The sequence below is a fragment of the Neovison vison genome, chromosome 7, assembly GCF_020171115.1.
Source record: "Neovison vison isolate M4711 chromosome 7, ASM_NN_V1, whole genome shotgun sequence".
In the NCBI taxonomy this organism is placed as follows: Eukaryota; Metazoa; Chordata; class Mammalia; order Carnivora; family Mustelidae; genus Neogale; species Neogale vison.
Window position 1 is genome coordinate 34188888 of NC_058097.1, and position 16106 is coordinate 34204993.

At 38.4% G+C, this 16106-nt stretch overlaps 1 protein-coding gene across 4 annotated transcripts in view; it reads left to right on the forward strand.

Annotated features, from left to right (window-relative positions):
* SIAH1 (siah E3 ubiquitin protein ligase 1) overlaps positions 1-16106 on the forward strand; it is a 29541-nt gene that overhangs the window by 11334 nt on the left and 2101 nt on the right. Inside the window, exon 1 of one of the 4 annotated variants that reach the window (XM_044256205.1) lies at positions 13334-13888. The exons of 1 other annotated variant lie outside the window; for it this stretch is intronic. In XM_044256205.1, coding sequence (XP_044112140.1) covers positions 13798-13888 — 91 coding nt within the window. In that variant the 5' untranslated portion in view covers positions 13334-13797. 2 more of the 4 variants (XM_044256208.1, XM_044256207.1) reach the window with 2 other exon arrangements.

Consider the following 16106-nt stretch of genomic DNA (forward strand, 5'->3'; position numbering starts at 1 on the left):
AGCTGGTGAGCTAGGAAAACTGTGTGGGGACAGCGAACGGAGTTTATTAGACAGGAGTCAGTTCTGTTAGATGTTGGTGACAGTTCATAACTTGCACATTAAATACAAACAAAACTGCAAAATCAGGGTGAAATTCGAATTATACTGATTTACTAAAGCACTGGATATTGTCTGCTAAATTGAAGTCTTGAGAAACAACATGGAGTTATGCAGTGGACTGTTGTTATGCTCTTCTTTTTGAGTCAAACATACCAGAATTGGCCGGTATGGTATGGTCACCATACATGTTGTATTTTCTTACCAGTGTATAAATGCTTCAGTGAAAACCATGATGCCATTAGGGCTTTGCTTTATACCAGTGCATCATTTGCATTTGAGGTGGCCTTCTGCTTTTGTCTTTAGTCCTTCATGATTAGAGTACTATAGTACTGACTTGGGAGGAGCCAGTGTGACCATAAATGTGAATGGGAGCATTCAATTATTTGGCTACCAGATGGAGTCACATGACTCAGAAAGTGCCAGTACTGGTTTTTAGATTATTAAACATAGGAAAATAAAACATTCAATTTTTGTAGAAAAATGTGGACATCCCCCCCCCAACCGGAGAATAGAATCTTAGTTTGAGAAAAATCTTATATTTTTTGTTTTAAGTTTGAGGAAAATTTGAGTATTAAGTTAGTTCATGTGTTACATCCTTATTTGAAATATCGGAAATGATTTGGCTGGAGTTTCAAATATAATGCTTATGAAGACATAAATTATAATTTTCAATGAAATACTTAATTTGAAAGGGCTCCATGAATTTTTAATGTGGCATTTCTTTTTCATAAATTCCATTGTTTTTCTACTCTTTTACTAGTAAAAGAGCTACCTACCATATAATGTATTATGACTTTTTACCTCATTAATTTGTTCTGTCTCCCAAGCAATGTCACCAACTCTTAATGGGTTGCTGTCAGTTTTGATCTGATTAAAAATTTATGGCCTCTGTGTGTGTGTGTGTGTGTGTGTGTATCTGCTATATTTTTCAGATGGAATGTGGAATTGAATGGGTTGTATGTTACAGCGTCGATAGAACTGGTTAGTATAGCTTAATGCCAAGACAGAGCAGAAGAGGAAACAAACATCTTCTGGACTGTGTGACAGTTTTACATCCTGAGAGAATACAAAACATAATCCTGGTAATAAACCATTGTATTCAGACTTGGATACAAATAAGTGAATATTGGACACTCTGAGATTTGGTTATATTGCAGCAGTGATTGTATTGTAATCATGATTGTGATAAAGTTTTGATAAGTTCAAGTGTGTTACCAGTAATTCCATTATTTAGTAATGTGTGGTGTAAAATAAGAAGATCGAGAAAGCCTGCTTGATCCTCCTCCTCTTTTACTCATATTTCTCTGCTCTTCACTGCTTGATACTTTGATTTAATGTCTGATGGTTTAATGACAAACTCAGACCATCAGATTCTGCCACTTTGAAACAAAAAAATTCAAAAAGCAACTACTTGCTAGGGCCAAAGATTTAATTTAAAGAATTTAGGGAAATTCTTTTTTCTTTACTTTCTTTTTATTTGTTTTATTTTCTTTTTGGTCAACTTGTATATAATTTGAAAAGATGTGCTGGATGAGAAGTTAAATATTCAGTGCCAATAGGAGGTTATACTGTTTGTGAGGGTTACTGGAAAGAAATGAGACTTAGGGACAAAACAGACAATCTGGAATCAGGCTCTGTGCTTATTCTTAATTTTTCTGATCTTTAGTTTCCTCATCTGTAGTGTGGAGCTACAGCCTAATTTCTGAGGCTTACATAAATGGTGTGTATGAAGCTGCTGACACAGTTCTTTATAGGTCAGTAGGTGCCCAGTTTATGGAGCTTCAGTCACAGCAAACTCTGATCTTTGTCAGACTTCAGACAGAATCCCAAATTGAGGTCATGAAAACGAACACAGTACGTTGAAACAACAGTTTTCAGTAAAATCCTGTATAGTCCAGGTCTTTTTTATTTAGTGATAAATTGCGGGGTTCCTAGTATGACTCTGTAAACATCACCAGGTGATTGTGTGGTTACTAATATATCAAATGTTTCCATGTATATGATCTCAGCTAATTGATGTCCAGTGTTGTGGTAGTTTTAGAAATTTTTTTTTAAGGATTTTATTTACTTATTTGAGAGAGAGAGGGCTTATGTGCACCAGCAGGGAGAGGAGCAGAGGGAGAGGGACAGGCAGACTGAGATCATTGCTGCTTAACCAAATGAGCCACCTAGGGCCCTATACAAATGAGAAATTTGAGGCCCAGGATATTGTAATTTTGCTCAATATCAAAATACTTAATAAGAGCTGAAGTAGGAATTCAGGTTTGAGCTTCTCATTCCAGTCAAATCCTTTTCGCTGTATATAGCCACATTCTCCAGGTATGTTGTCAATAGTGCATCACTAAAAATTGAAATTACTGTCTAGGAATTGGTGAGTTATGGAACTCTGATGTTATAAACATAAACATTTTGAAAATTTAGAGAATTGGTAGGAAGTACATCTGGGTTCCCCCCCCCCCAAGACTGTGTTTATGATAATCAAATGATTCACTTCACCATGTAGTGTTTTCTTTTTTTCTTAGTTGAATTTATTTTTTAGAGCAGTTTTAGATTCAGTAGCAAAATTGAACAGAAGGTACAGAGATTTCCCATCTTCACCCTGCCCCCACCCGGTCATGCATAGCTCCCCCATTGTCAGTAGTTGTCCATCAGAGTCATACGTTTGTTACAGTTTGTACCTGCATTGACACATTGTTTGTTACAGTTTGATGTACCTGCATTGACACATTGTTATCACCCAGAGTCCACGCTTTACATTATGGTTCAGTCTTGGTGTTCTGCATTAGGAGTTCTGACAAATGAAAGATGAAGGTTATATATCCACCATTACAGTGTACAGAAGAACAGCTTCATTGCCCCAGAAGTCCTCTGTACTTCACCTATTCATTTCCTCCCTTCCCCAAACGTCTGGGGGCAAGCTCTGATCTTTTTCTGTCTCCATAGTTTTGCCTGTTCCATAATGTCATATGAATGGAATCATATAGCATGTAGCCCTTTCAGATTGGCTTCTTTCACTTAGTAATATTCATTGAAGGTTCTTCCGTGTCTTTTCATGGCTTGGTAGCTCAATTCTTTTTAGTGCTAAATAATACTCACTGTCTGGTTGTACCAATTTATTTATCCACTCACCTACCAGAGGACAGCATCTCAGTTGCTTCCAAATTTTGGCAATTACAAATGAAGCTGCTTATAAACACCTATCTAGGTTTTTGTGTGGACATGTTTTCAACTCCTTTGGGTAACTACTGAGCAGCATGATTGCTAGATCTAATGGTAAGAATATGTTTGGCTTTGTAAGAAACTGCCAGGCTGTCTTTTATAGTGACTGTAGCGTTTTGCATTTCCACCAGCAATGAGTGAGCGTTCCTGTTGCTCCACATGCCCACCAGCATTTGGTGGTGTCAGTGTTCTGGATTTTGGCCATTCTAAAAGATGCGTAGTGGTATCTTGTTTTAATTTGCATTTCCCTGATGACAGATATGTGGAGCACCTTTTCATATGCTCATTTGTTGTCTGTATATCTTTGGCTGGTGTCTGTTAAGGTGTAAATTGGGTTGTTAGTGTTATTGTTGAATTTCAAGAGTTCTTTGTATATTTTGGATAACAGTTCATTATCAGATAAGTCTTTTGCAAATATTTTCTCCCAGTCTGCGGTTTGCCTTCTCCTTCTCATGACAGTATCTTTTGCAGGGCAGACATTTTTAATTTTAATCAAGTCCAACTTATCAGTTGTTTCTTTCCTGGTTCATGTGTTTGGTGGTGTTTTTGAAAAGTCCTTGCTAAACCTAAGGTCATCTAGATTTTCTCCCATTATCTTCTGGGATTTTACACGGAGGTCAGTGATTCATTTTTGAGCTAATTTTTTGGTGAAGGGTGTGAGATCTGTCTCTAATCTTTTTTGTATGTGGATATCGAGTTGTTGCAGCATAATTCATTGAAAAGTCTGTCTTTTCTCTTTTGCTTTTGTTCCTTTGTTAAAGATCAGCACCAATTATAGTTATTTTAAAGTGAATTCTAAATTTCAGTTGTGAATTCTCTTTAAGGTGTTTATCAACAGTAAATTCATTCTACTTGCAGGGGCATCAGGGATAAGTGAGTTCTGCTTGAATACATATGCTGTTCCTTCTCCTTGGAGTCCTTCATGCTGTTTACTTGATTTAGTCATTCCTTCCAGAAATAACTTGAGTACCTGGGTACTGTCCTAGGTGCTGGAGACACAAGAGTGAGCAAAACAAACAGGGTCTATTCTCAGAGTTTCTCAGTGCGGAAGTTCAGGACCAAAAGTTTAATGGTTCAGGGATCCTGGGACTTCTCAAGACCCTTTGAAGGTCAGAACTGTTTTTCACAGTAATGAGACTGGAGAGTACACTGGAGTTTCCCAGAGGCTACATGGCATGTGGCATCGTAATAGATTAAATGCAAAAGCAGGTAATGAATGTCCAATTGCATTGTATTGCATCAGATATTAAAAAGATGTGCAAAAATGTCTGGTTGTACCAATTTATTTATCCACTCACCTACCAGAGGACAGCATCTCAGTTGCTTCCAAATTTTGGCAATTAGAAATGAAGCTGCTTATAAACACCTATCTAGGTTTTTGTGTGGACATGTTTTCAACTCCTTTGGGTAACTACTGAGCAGCATGATTTTTCTCCCTATTATGGAAAAGTTATTTTTCATAAACATTTAAAATGTCATGGATTTTTTTTTACATGTAATGTAAATGTAATAGTAATTTTATTTATTTTTTATCCTTTTTATATTTTTAAAATTAACATATGTGTTATTTGTTTCAGGCATACAGGTCTGTGATCCCATCAGTCTTACACAATTCCTAGTGCTCACTGTAGAACATAACCTTGCCAATGTCCATTACCCAGCCACCCCATCCCTCCTACCCACCTCCCCTCCAGCAACCCTCAGTTTGTTTCCTGAGATTAAGAGTCTCTTACGGTTTGTCTCCCTCTCTGGTTTCGTCTTGTTTCATTTTTTCTTCTCTTCCCCTGTGGTCCTCTGCCTTCTTTCTCAAATTGCACATATCAATGAGGTTGTGATGGTAATTTTAAAATAAAGAAAATACTTTAAAAATTTATTAGATTGAATTTCTAATATAGTAACTATCAGTACATATAAGCCACATGGACAGAAAGCTCTTTTGGATTCCTCAGTAATTTTTTAAAAGCACAAAGCAGTAAAGAGTAAGTTTGGTTTCCCCCACTCATGGCCAGATAGGTTTAAAGGGTTTAGAAGTCAAAGGATCAGCTGTTCAACTCGAAGGCAGTCAGTAGACAATTTGTAAATGAGAGGGTATAACTATGTTCCAATAAAACTACTTCTAGAAACTGGCAGCTGGCTGTGGATGTAGTTTACAAACTGCTGATGTAAAATGTGCTGGTACCAAAAAAACCTGAGCTCTTGAGTTCTGAGTAAAAAGTTGGTGTTGTAGTCGGGAGAGAATAGGGGAGAAAATAGACAATTAATAGTCAGAATTGTAAGTGGTGACAGATATTGTAAGGATAATTAGAAGGGTCATCTGGCCTTTAGATAAAGTGATCAGGAAAGGTACCTTAAAGGAGCTGACTTCCATTAACTGGTTACTTGTTCAGGATTTAACTAGGTGTCATCTTTCTGTTTTGATCTTCCCTGGCTACATTAGAGATCCCTCTTGGATTGGGAGGGAAAAGGTAGTTTAATTAAATTTTTATTTTTTACTTTGAAGGTTATTAGACTTAAATTCAGAAAAGATTAATTTTTCAAGTTGCATTAAAAAATATCCAAAGCATATTGGCTTAAAAGGATTGAGGAAGGGCCCCCTGAGTGGCTCTGGCTCAACAGTTAAGTGTCCAACTCTTGATCTCAGCTCAGGTCTTGTTCTTAGAGTTGTGAGGTCAAGCCCCATGTTGGGGGATTTAGATAGATGAATAGATAGATATATAGATAGAAGAAATTATACAGCCTAGGTTAGAACATTGACCTAAGTTACATGACATTTACTAAGTAATTTGTATCATTTTTCTTTTCTGAACATGAGAATTGGTTAAGATTTCTTCCAAGTTCAAAGTATATTTGTTTGCTTTGCCTAGGATGTCATTTGCCCCCCTCTGCCCATTTCTTCTGAGTCTTCTCTCATCAGATAAGCTCCAACTTCCATTATTTACTAGTTTATTATCTGAAACATATGTTTTATAAATTTATTTTCTCACCCATGTGGTAGGGTATAGATTCCTGACCTGGAAGCTCACTGAAATAATGAAATGAAATCACAGCATATGTAAACTTCTGAGGACAAATACTTGGTATATACTAGGTGTTTAATAAATATTTGGGGCAGCTGTTTTAATGAAATTGGAGGAAGGTCTCTATTTTGCCTTTTTATTTAGCTTGCTGCCCCTGCAACCTGGTAAGACTATAGCAGCAAGAACAAAAACAACGACAAACAGGCAAGGTCCAGTGAGAGGCATGGCAATTAAAATATGAAAACTCATGTTTTCGTATGAGGGGTTAAGGAAGTACAAGAGTGGTTGTAGCCATTCCAATTTCAGGGAAAGGACAGGGAAACAGTCATTCCTGCTACGAAAATCTTGATTCTCTTGTAGGAGATTGAAGGTATCTACACAATTAAAAAATGCCTTACTATATCAAGCAAGTCATGAGGTAATTTTATCAACCCAAATTCATGAGTTAGAACTTGATTTCTGGGGCGCCTGGGTGGCTCAGTGGGTTAAGCCTCTGCCTTTAGCCCAGGTCATGATCTCAGGGTCCTGGGATCGAGCCCCACATCGGGCTCTCTGCTCAGTGGGGAGCCTGCTTCCCCGCACTCTGTCTCTGCCTGCCTCTCTGCCTACTTGTGATCCTTGTCTGTCGAATAAATAAAATCTTCAAAAAAAAAAAAACTTGATTTCTTTTGGAATGCATATGCAAAACAAAGATTGAAATTGTGAGGAAACTATATGTGACAACAGGGTCAGTATCAGAATTATGTACAGAAAAGAAACGAGTAGATGGGAAGGATCAAAGAATAATTAGGAGAGAAGTCCACAAAGGTGAAAGACTTGAATCTTTGGATTGAAAAGACTCAGCTAGTGTTTTGTTCAGCAAGTGCTGATGGCATATACTTAGATCTTTTGGTGAAAAAAAATTTTTTTTTTTAATTTTATTTTTAAATAAAATAGGCAGGGCCTGAATTCACAACCCTGAGATCAGGAGTTGCCTGTTCCACCAACTGCCAGCCAGATGCCCTGGTGAAAATTTCTTTGAAAGAGTCTGACAAGCCAGGGGGAGAATGTTATCTGCAAAGGAATAAGAATAAAAACAGCATTCGATTTTTCATCTATATTGTTACAAATATCATGGGCAGAATTTATATAGTTCTCAGGGGGAAGGGGTGTGACTGGAATTGCAAACTTGTGCAGTTTCTGTAAGAGCTTCGGACTGCTAAGATTGAGACTTTTATATGTCCTTTCTGAAAACTTCTTGAGGTATGGTGGTTGTGCCAAGAATATGAACCATAATTAAGGATTCAAGGGGAAAAAAGGGTATTCATCTTTTTTTTTTCCAAGTTTTTATTGTAATTCTAGTATAGTTAACATACAGTGTTTTGTTTCAGGTGTACAATATAGTGATTCAGCAGTTCCATACATCACCTGGGGCTCATCATAACATGTGTGCTCCTAGTCCCCAAGCATGGGTATTTTTTTGTGACATAATTGTGAGAAATGAAATCAGAATGGTTGCAGTTAGGTTTCAATGATTGTTTTGACACAGTTTTGACATTTAATATAATCTTTATCTTGGCAGGTGAGAAAGGGAAAATTTTACTATTAGCATGTTAAAATTGGGCTTGCCTTGTTTTGGGAGATGTTAGTACTTTTATTCGTGATGTCAACAAATTATAGATTAGATGTGAAATAAAAATACCATGTAATAGTAAAATAGATTTGGGATATAGAACCATGCTGTCCAAGTGAGGAAGACATTGTTACACTGTTTTGTATTCCCACCAGCAAAGTATGAGAGTTGTAGTCCTCTGTGCTTATCAGTGCTTGGTACTGTCTGTTAAGTTTGGCCATTCTAGCTAGTTTTAGAGTTCTGATCCAGAAATTTGGAGAACATATTAATGTTAATGGCAAATTATTTCTCCTTTGGTTCAAGAAAGGCAGCTGAGATTTCTTGGGACCTAAGGTGATGACTTAACACATACTTATACATGTTTGTATCCTCAATGTCCTACCAACAAGACCCAACCAATTCATAAAGAACACTCTGCCTTGGCTTGGTGCTGATACCATCTTCTTTATCCACCCCCCCCACCCCCCTCCAAAAGAGGATGATGGTGCAGAGACTTTGCTAAGAAAATGGAAACTCTCAGACTGAAACTTTCTTAATCTCCAACTTCCTGAGCTAGACATCTTCTGTCTTCTCTGTGCTTACTATGGAGAAAATACCTCTTCTGAAAAAGTCTAGTCACTCCTGAGTGTGAGTCTTGAGTTTTGAATCCCCCATCACCAAGAATTTTATTTTATCACATTGCTCCATTTCTTGGGATTACTACCCTCTTTTCTGGACTCTGTCAGTATTCACTATATTCTGGTCTCTCCCATTTAAAAAAAGAAAAAGAGGAACTATGTGGACAATTTCTCTGGGCCTTTCAGCCATTCTCTAACTTGCCTGTCCTCTCCACAGCCATGCTTTTTGTTAACACAGCATCCTGTTCAGTCTCCTTTGGTCTGATTTGCACACCATATCCCCGAGGTTGCTTTTGCAGAGGTCACCAGTAACTTCTATAATGCCAACCCATGAACACCTGTTAAGCATGATCATACTTGACCTCTCAGCAGATTCCACATGGTTGACTGTGCCATTATTTTTACTGCTTCTTACCATAATATTTTTTTTGTAATTTTTGTATTTATTTGCACCTTTTACAAGATCACCATTTCTGAATTACTTACTTTGATCCATTGCTTATTTTTAATTAAGTAAGAAGGGTTCATGGATGCTATATATTCCATGAATTATTGCATGTTCATGCAGTTCTGCTTGTTGTTGCCTTTTAATTTTTTTCTGATTACAGAAAGAGTGCAAGTTCCCTATAAGTATATAATAAAGCATAATTTACTTTAATATTTATACATGTGAATGTTTATAGATCTTAAGTCTGTACCTTCCCTTGACTCCTGAGATACCACCCTCTTCTGCTTTTCTCTCATCTTCGCTTTCCTTCTCGGTTATTCAGGTTTTTGCTACTCACACGAGCCTCACCATGGCATTTGGCCAAACCCAGGGTTAAAAATGCAGAGTCTCAGGGGCACCTGGGTGGCTTAGTGGGTTAAAGCCTCTGCCTTCGGCTCAGGTCATGATCTCGGGGTCCTGGGATCGAGCCCAGCATCGGGCTCTCTGCTCAGCAGGGAGCCTGCTTCCTCCTCTCTCTCTGCCTGCCTCTCTGACTACGTGTGACCTCTCTCTCTTTCTGTCAAATAAATAAAAAAATCTTTAAAAAATGCAGAATCTCAGGCCCAGGTTCAGAATAATTCTGATTCTAAAACAGAACCTGCATTTTAATAAGATGCCTAGATGATTAGTAGGCACTGTAAAGTTTGAGAACTGTTGCAGTCTAGGGCCAGTGCCTCCCATCAGTGAACTCGTCAGTCTTTTAATGTTGGGATTTTTCTCATTTTAGGCATGTTCCTCTTCCCTGTGATTTCAGATGGTATTGTGTGTTAATGCCTCCTCATCTGCACTCTGAACTGTTGTACATCTACTGCTGTTCTGCAAGACCTCTCACAGGCATCTCACTCCCACTTAGCATTTCATCTGCTACTACACTGCAGTATCTACCATAGTGCCTAGTGGGTTCCGAGTCAGTATATGCTGTTTTTTTTTTACTGGGGTGGAAGTCTCAAAGTAGAGTGATTTCTGCAACAAAAAGGCAAATGTATATTGCTTTACAGATATGAATTGGGGTTTGCACTTTCCTCTTCATTTACTGGGCTGTTACCTTTTTTCAGACTTTTTTTATAGCAGATATTTTACCAGATTATTGTCCTGGGCTTTCCCCATTTCATATCACCAGTCTTCCTAGTAACTAACTAACTAACTAACTCACTCACTCACTCTTCTATAGCAGCGGAGTTTTCAGAATTATTTTTAGGAAAATATTTACAATTTAAATTCCTCATGTTACTTTGCTACAGTTTTGGAAACTAAAAATGGTTGTTTAATTTTTTTCCTGGCATTATTGTTTTATAATGAAGTTTGATTTTTTTTTAACTTTAGGCATTTTAAGCTGTTAAATTTTTTTTTAAAAGATTTTATTTATTTGACAGATCACAAATAGGCAGAGAAGCAAGCAGAGAGAGAGGAGAAAGCAGGCTCCTTGCTGAGGGGCTCGATCCCAGGACCCCGGGATCATGACCTGAGCCGAAGGCAGAGGCTTTAACCCACTGAGCCACCCAGGCGCCCCTAAGCTGTTAAATTTTTAAGACTTGCATTAAATTTTAATTTCTTCAGTGTGTGAGAAGTAAATCTTAAAATAGAAATGAATCTTAAAAATAGAAATGATAACATTTTCTGCATAATACCCTCCACAATATCAAATGTAAAAAGTACCTCTTTTGCAAAAAAGAGTTAAAGGATAAAAGCCCTTAAATGTTTTGAATGGAGTTTTATTTAACCCCTTGATTCCTAATAGAACAAATTCATAATCTGAGCCTGTACTTTATTTTACAGTGAATATTTTATCATTTTTAGGAATAATTTTTGGAAAAATAAAAGAGGGCTGGTGATATTTGCATATTTTTTTTACTAAATTAAAAGTGCAAATTTCACTTCTTATTTTGATAGTTTTCACAACTCAATCAGACTAATCTTGATAAAGCAGTTTATTTATTGTCCCCTTTGAAGAAAAAAATTGCTAAAAATTTCACTTCTGTATCATGTGCGAGTGTGTACACCCTGTGTATGTTGTTTGTAGCTTGCTTTGCAATACACTGTGATCCTTTTTGCATGTGCGACTACATTTCTCCATTTTGAACCTTTATTTTGTAAGTAACTGTATTAGCTTTCTGTTGCCACTGTAACATAACACTGTCATAGGTTCAGTGGCAGGCCTTAAGGATGCAGACATCTTTGGGGGGGGGCATTATTTGCCTGCCATAGTAAACTTCAAAAAATAGTTGTTGTATATTACTAAGCATGAGTTATGACTAATCAGAGAAATTGTTCATCAGCCCTTTATGAAAAGAAACGAAGGTTCCCACATGAAATCAAGAATAAAAGTTTAAGTCCATCCACTTTTACTTAAGTATGCTAATGTGACAAAACAATAATTAAATGCTCTAAAATTACTGAGAGCATTAAAGGCTGATTATAAAATGTTTTGATGCAGGTTAAAGTCTATTTAGGAAACTAAATACCAAACTGGGCTTGAGATACAGACTTTAGAAAGCTTAGGTAATAGGGCACTCTTCGTAAATTTTGGATTTTTGTTAACTTTGTATTTTATGGGCTTGTCATTTACACTAAGACAAGCCCACAAAATATGAAGTTAACAAAAATCCAAAGTGTAAGGTAATTTTTGTGAAATTTTAAGCTCCTTGTAAAACCATTGTAAATGTTCTGCTTAGTTGAGAAATTCGCTAAGCTTTATTATGCTAAACATTAGTTAAGTGGCAGTTGATCTTTGGCAGACATGTTTGATAACCTTTAGAAACTCAGTATCTTTTGGAACCTACACATTCTAGGTCTTTTAACTAATAGATGACCTCAAGCAAGGCAAGAAAGTTCTGGAGGTGTTAAGTGAATAGTATTTTGGGGTATGTACCACCTATGATATACATAAATTATCCAGACAAAAGCTATGTGAGGCTGGAATACTGTCCCAGTTTTATGGCTGAACAGGTGGTGAAGACTGGGTTTGAATCCAGCTGTGTATAGGTGCCTCCAGAATGCTTCCACTTTTATTGTCCTGACTCACTTGTTGAGAGGTTTGTCTGTAGCTTAATGGTTTTCAGATGGTGCTCTAAGGCTCTGTAACAGATCCTTTGGAAGTTTGGGAAAAATGATTTTTTTTTCCCCTGGAATCATTCCTTCCCTTTGACTTGTTTTACACATTTGGGTTCAGTTTTAACTGTTTGGCAAGAGTTTCCCTACCTAAACCATTTAAAGTCTCCTGCCCTAGAAACCTGAAACCTCTGTAGAACGAATATGTATTAGATTAAAAATGTAGGTAGTAATAATTTATATTTGTCAGTGAACAGACTTTATCTAATTTCAGTGATATTTCTATCCCTGAAGGTGTTTTGTGTAGCCTAATACTAAAATGAGGCTGAAGTGTTTGAACACACTATTAATAGGGTTGGGAAGTTATTAGAATTAAAATTTGATGGGGAAAGTGGGTAATCTATAACTTACTGCCCAGGGTTTCATTCCCACTACCAGCTCCTGCTGCGTTTAAAAGCTGCCCTGTAAGCATGATGTAATGACAGGTTAAACCCCCAAGTGTACTTCCTGACGCAGTGCAAATCTGAGGCCCAAGACTTTATTGGGGCACGGTTAATGCTTTAAAAACAAAACAAGCTTCTGTGTTTAATGAGGCTGTTTAAGATGGTTTTCCCAGAGTGGGAGGAGAATGTAATCTCGGTTTGGAGGTTGGAGTTTGATATGGTTATAATGTACTGTTTACTTCTCTCCCTTCAGTCTTTGCTTCCAAGGGAGAGGAGTTTGAAGTATGGTGCCAACAGGAGTAGAAGTGGAGGAGTGAGTTAGAATTGAGGAAATATGGTAGTTGACTCCCGGTAAATAGCAAATGAAGTGCAGAGAACTGTGTTCACATGGTTAACCAGGAGAAGAGCACTTGTTTGGCCATTTATGTTCCATATACTCTGTGTAGGTCTTAGATTGAAATCATACAAAATTGCCAGTATCTGTTTTGTTCCACGGAAAGTAATGTTTCGACCTAAATATAAGCATGTGTTAATGCTGAGGTCCCAGTGTCGCTGGGGGTCGAGGGTAAGGTTGGAGTTGCGGTCACGCAGGGCCACGCAGTGCGGTGCCCGGGAGCCGCCTGGGCTGGGGGGGCGGAGCTTGCGGGCGTGCCCACGGCGTCAGCCCCTCCCCTGTGGACCCCGCCCAGCCAGCCCCGCCCCACGTTAGCTGCGGCTGGGTGCAGCGAGCCTGGGGCTGGCTGGCTGGCGCTGCGGGCTGGAGCAGGCTTTCCCAGCGGCGGCCAGGCCCCAGCTGTGGGCTCCTCGCGTCTCTCCTGGCGGGCCGGACCCTGTAGTGGCTCCAAAGCTGGCTCCGAGGGAGCTCTTACTCCAGCCTCCTCGTACCTTACACCCCGTCCTTCACCCAACCTGGCTAGCTAACGAATGTGGGGAAGACAAACTTCCAAGACAGACGGTGTAGGGCCCGGCGGAGGACAGCTCAGTGATGGCGCCCATTTTTGGAAACGCAGGCGAATTTGAGCTCGCAGGGAGGTGTGGTCGACTCCTGTTGGGACGGGAGAGCCTTCATTTCTCTGCTGCTGCGGTAGCCGGTGCCTCGGAGTGAATGGAGTGTGTTATAGGGCAGGACACTTAAAACTTCGCGTCTTGAAAACTTGAACTCGGACATGATTAGGAACAGAAGGTGTCCAGGAGGAGACTCTGTTAAAAATCGTATTTGCTTCTGGGGGAAAGGCTATGAGCTACCTGACTTCTCATGACCGGGAAGTCTCCCTTACCTTTTCTGTACTCTTGGAGGGGTGTCTTGCTCACATGTTTACCAGCAGCTGGGACAAGGAAGAGAAAAGGTATTGACATTAAAAGACTGGGTTGCTTAAACTATGAAACGGGAAAGTTGTTGTAAGCCAGTGGAATCTGGATCAGGGAGTGGCTGCAATGTAATTGAGCTCGAATTTGCGGCGCTGTTTTTTTGTTTTGTTTTGTTTTGTTTTTTTTTTTTTTTTGATCTGCTGTACTTTTCTGTTTAAACTAAGCTTCAGGTTATGTCATCACTCCTTCAGGGTTGTCTAAAGACACTTGAGTCCTTGGTTCCTACTGCAGGGCTGTTGTGTGGTTCGGGTTCTTTTTGATTGAACATGGAGCTGGGTTCTACCTTTGGAGCTTTGGGAGGTTTTAGTAGCTGCTGTCATCGAAATACCTCCATTCACAAGAAATACCGGCCTCATTTCACTTGTTTTCAGTCTTTAGATAGGGATTTAAATTGTGCTCTCTACAGTCTTTGGGGAAAAATATATATATTTTAACATAAGCATGTTAACATAAACATGTTTAACATAACATGATTGATGATCAATGTACAGGTATTTGTTAGGTTAAGAAATGAAATGACAACGTTTTTCTTGCTTGTATTTTCCTGGTTCTAGTATGTTAAATACAAACTGAGTTTACTGCCCCTTAATGTGATTAGCTTGTTTTGGTTTAGTGATTTGAAAAGGCATTGGTGGTTTAGACTGTTTCCTGCTCAGGGAACCACTTTCTAATTCTCATATTGCTTTTTAGTGAATGATATAAAATGGACCATGAAACAGGCATACAGCATAGACATGGGCATTTTGGCAGTGCTATGCCCTTTGTTTCCAGGTGATGGAAAGTGAGGATCATCAGCACAAAGAATCTAACACCTGGGTTTTACATTATTTCAGATGATGAAAGTTGATTCCTGTTGTCCCTAAATCCATGTGGTAAGCCACATTATGATGGAATTCTGTACTTTTGTAAACTCCTCAATTGTAGAATATTAACTTTAGTTGACAGTGGAATTAATCTGTTTTTTTGGAGGGGGGTGCAGCTTCAACCCTCACTTGAGGAGTCTGTCTTCAAGTAATCTAGAATAGGTTGCATTTATATGGCACGTTGTTTTTTCAAAGTCACATTCTTTGCACCAGAATAACAATTATAATTGAGAAACCATTAAATTGGAAGCATTAAAATTTAATATTGTTTAATATTGTTAGAAATATGGCTTATATAGTTATTGGGAATACCCTCTCAGGACATTAGTAGAGTGATCTTTATCTCTTGAGACAAATATGGCCTGTCATATCCTAGCAAAGGTAGTTTCCTGGGGAAGATGTTTGCTTTATCTTCATTTAGCCTGACAAGTTAGTTACCTTGTCATTTCTTCTAGGTGACATTTATGTCTTAAATAATATTACTGTGCTGATGAATGCTTCAGCAACACTGGTGAACCCTAGGGTACAAGGAATTCTTAACCTGTTCACTATACTGTCCCCAGTGTTGTGTGTCTCTCTCTGGTGCTTTATCTTTATTTACCTTATTTTCTGGCTCTTTCCCATTGCAATTTATATCTGATTTGTATTGTGGAATGGAAGTAGAGTAGAGAGATGTACTTTCTGTAAGTGCCAGACTAAGAACTTTTGAAGATGGCCTTCCATTTCTCTTCTCTTCGTCACACTTTTGAGGTGGGGGTTACTGATCAGTACGAAATAAGATTAATGCATAGCTGATGTTAATATTCTAGGGAAGACTTACTAGATGAAAATGGATGATAGGATGGCAGCAGACCCTTCCCCTGGTGACCTTCTCCCATTCCCTAAATCTACATCTAAAGCAGATTTCTGTTTACCATTACATGGAGTTAATCAAACTGATGTCTTGCTGACCCTTTGGATTACTTGTGACTCCCTGTAACTGTTGGGAGCTGACCCAGAATGGGATAGAAATAGATTGAGCAGGGGAATTGAACACAGGTAGGGGGAGGGGAAAGTTCAGTAAAAATGGATTTCATTGAACTTAAGCTACTTAACACACAGTTTCTTCAGTTGTTGATGGTCCGGTTTCTGTTTCAGCATTTATTCCATGTTGTCTAGTTCATCCAAGCAGATTTTTCATATTTTGTTTTTTAAAGAAAGGGAGTTCTACATGTGTCCTGGGACATTTTGATAAAAGAGATTTTATCTGGCGTACAACTCCTTATAATCAAAATGCATAATTTGTGTAATTTATGGTTTTTTAAATCCTTTAGTCTTTTGCTCACAGTACATT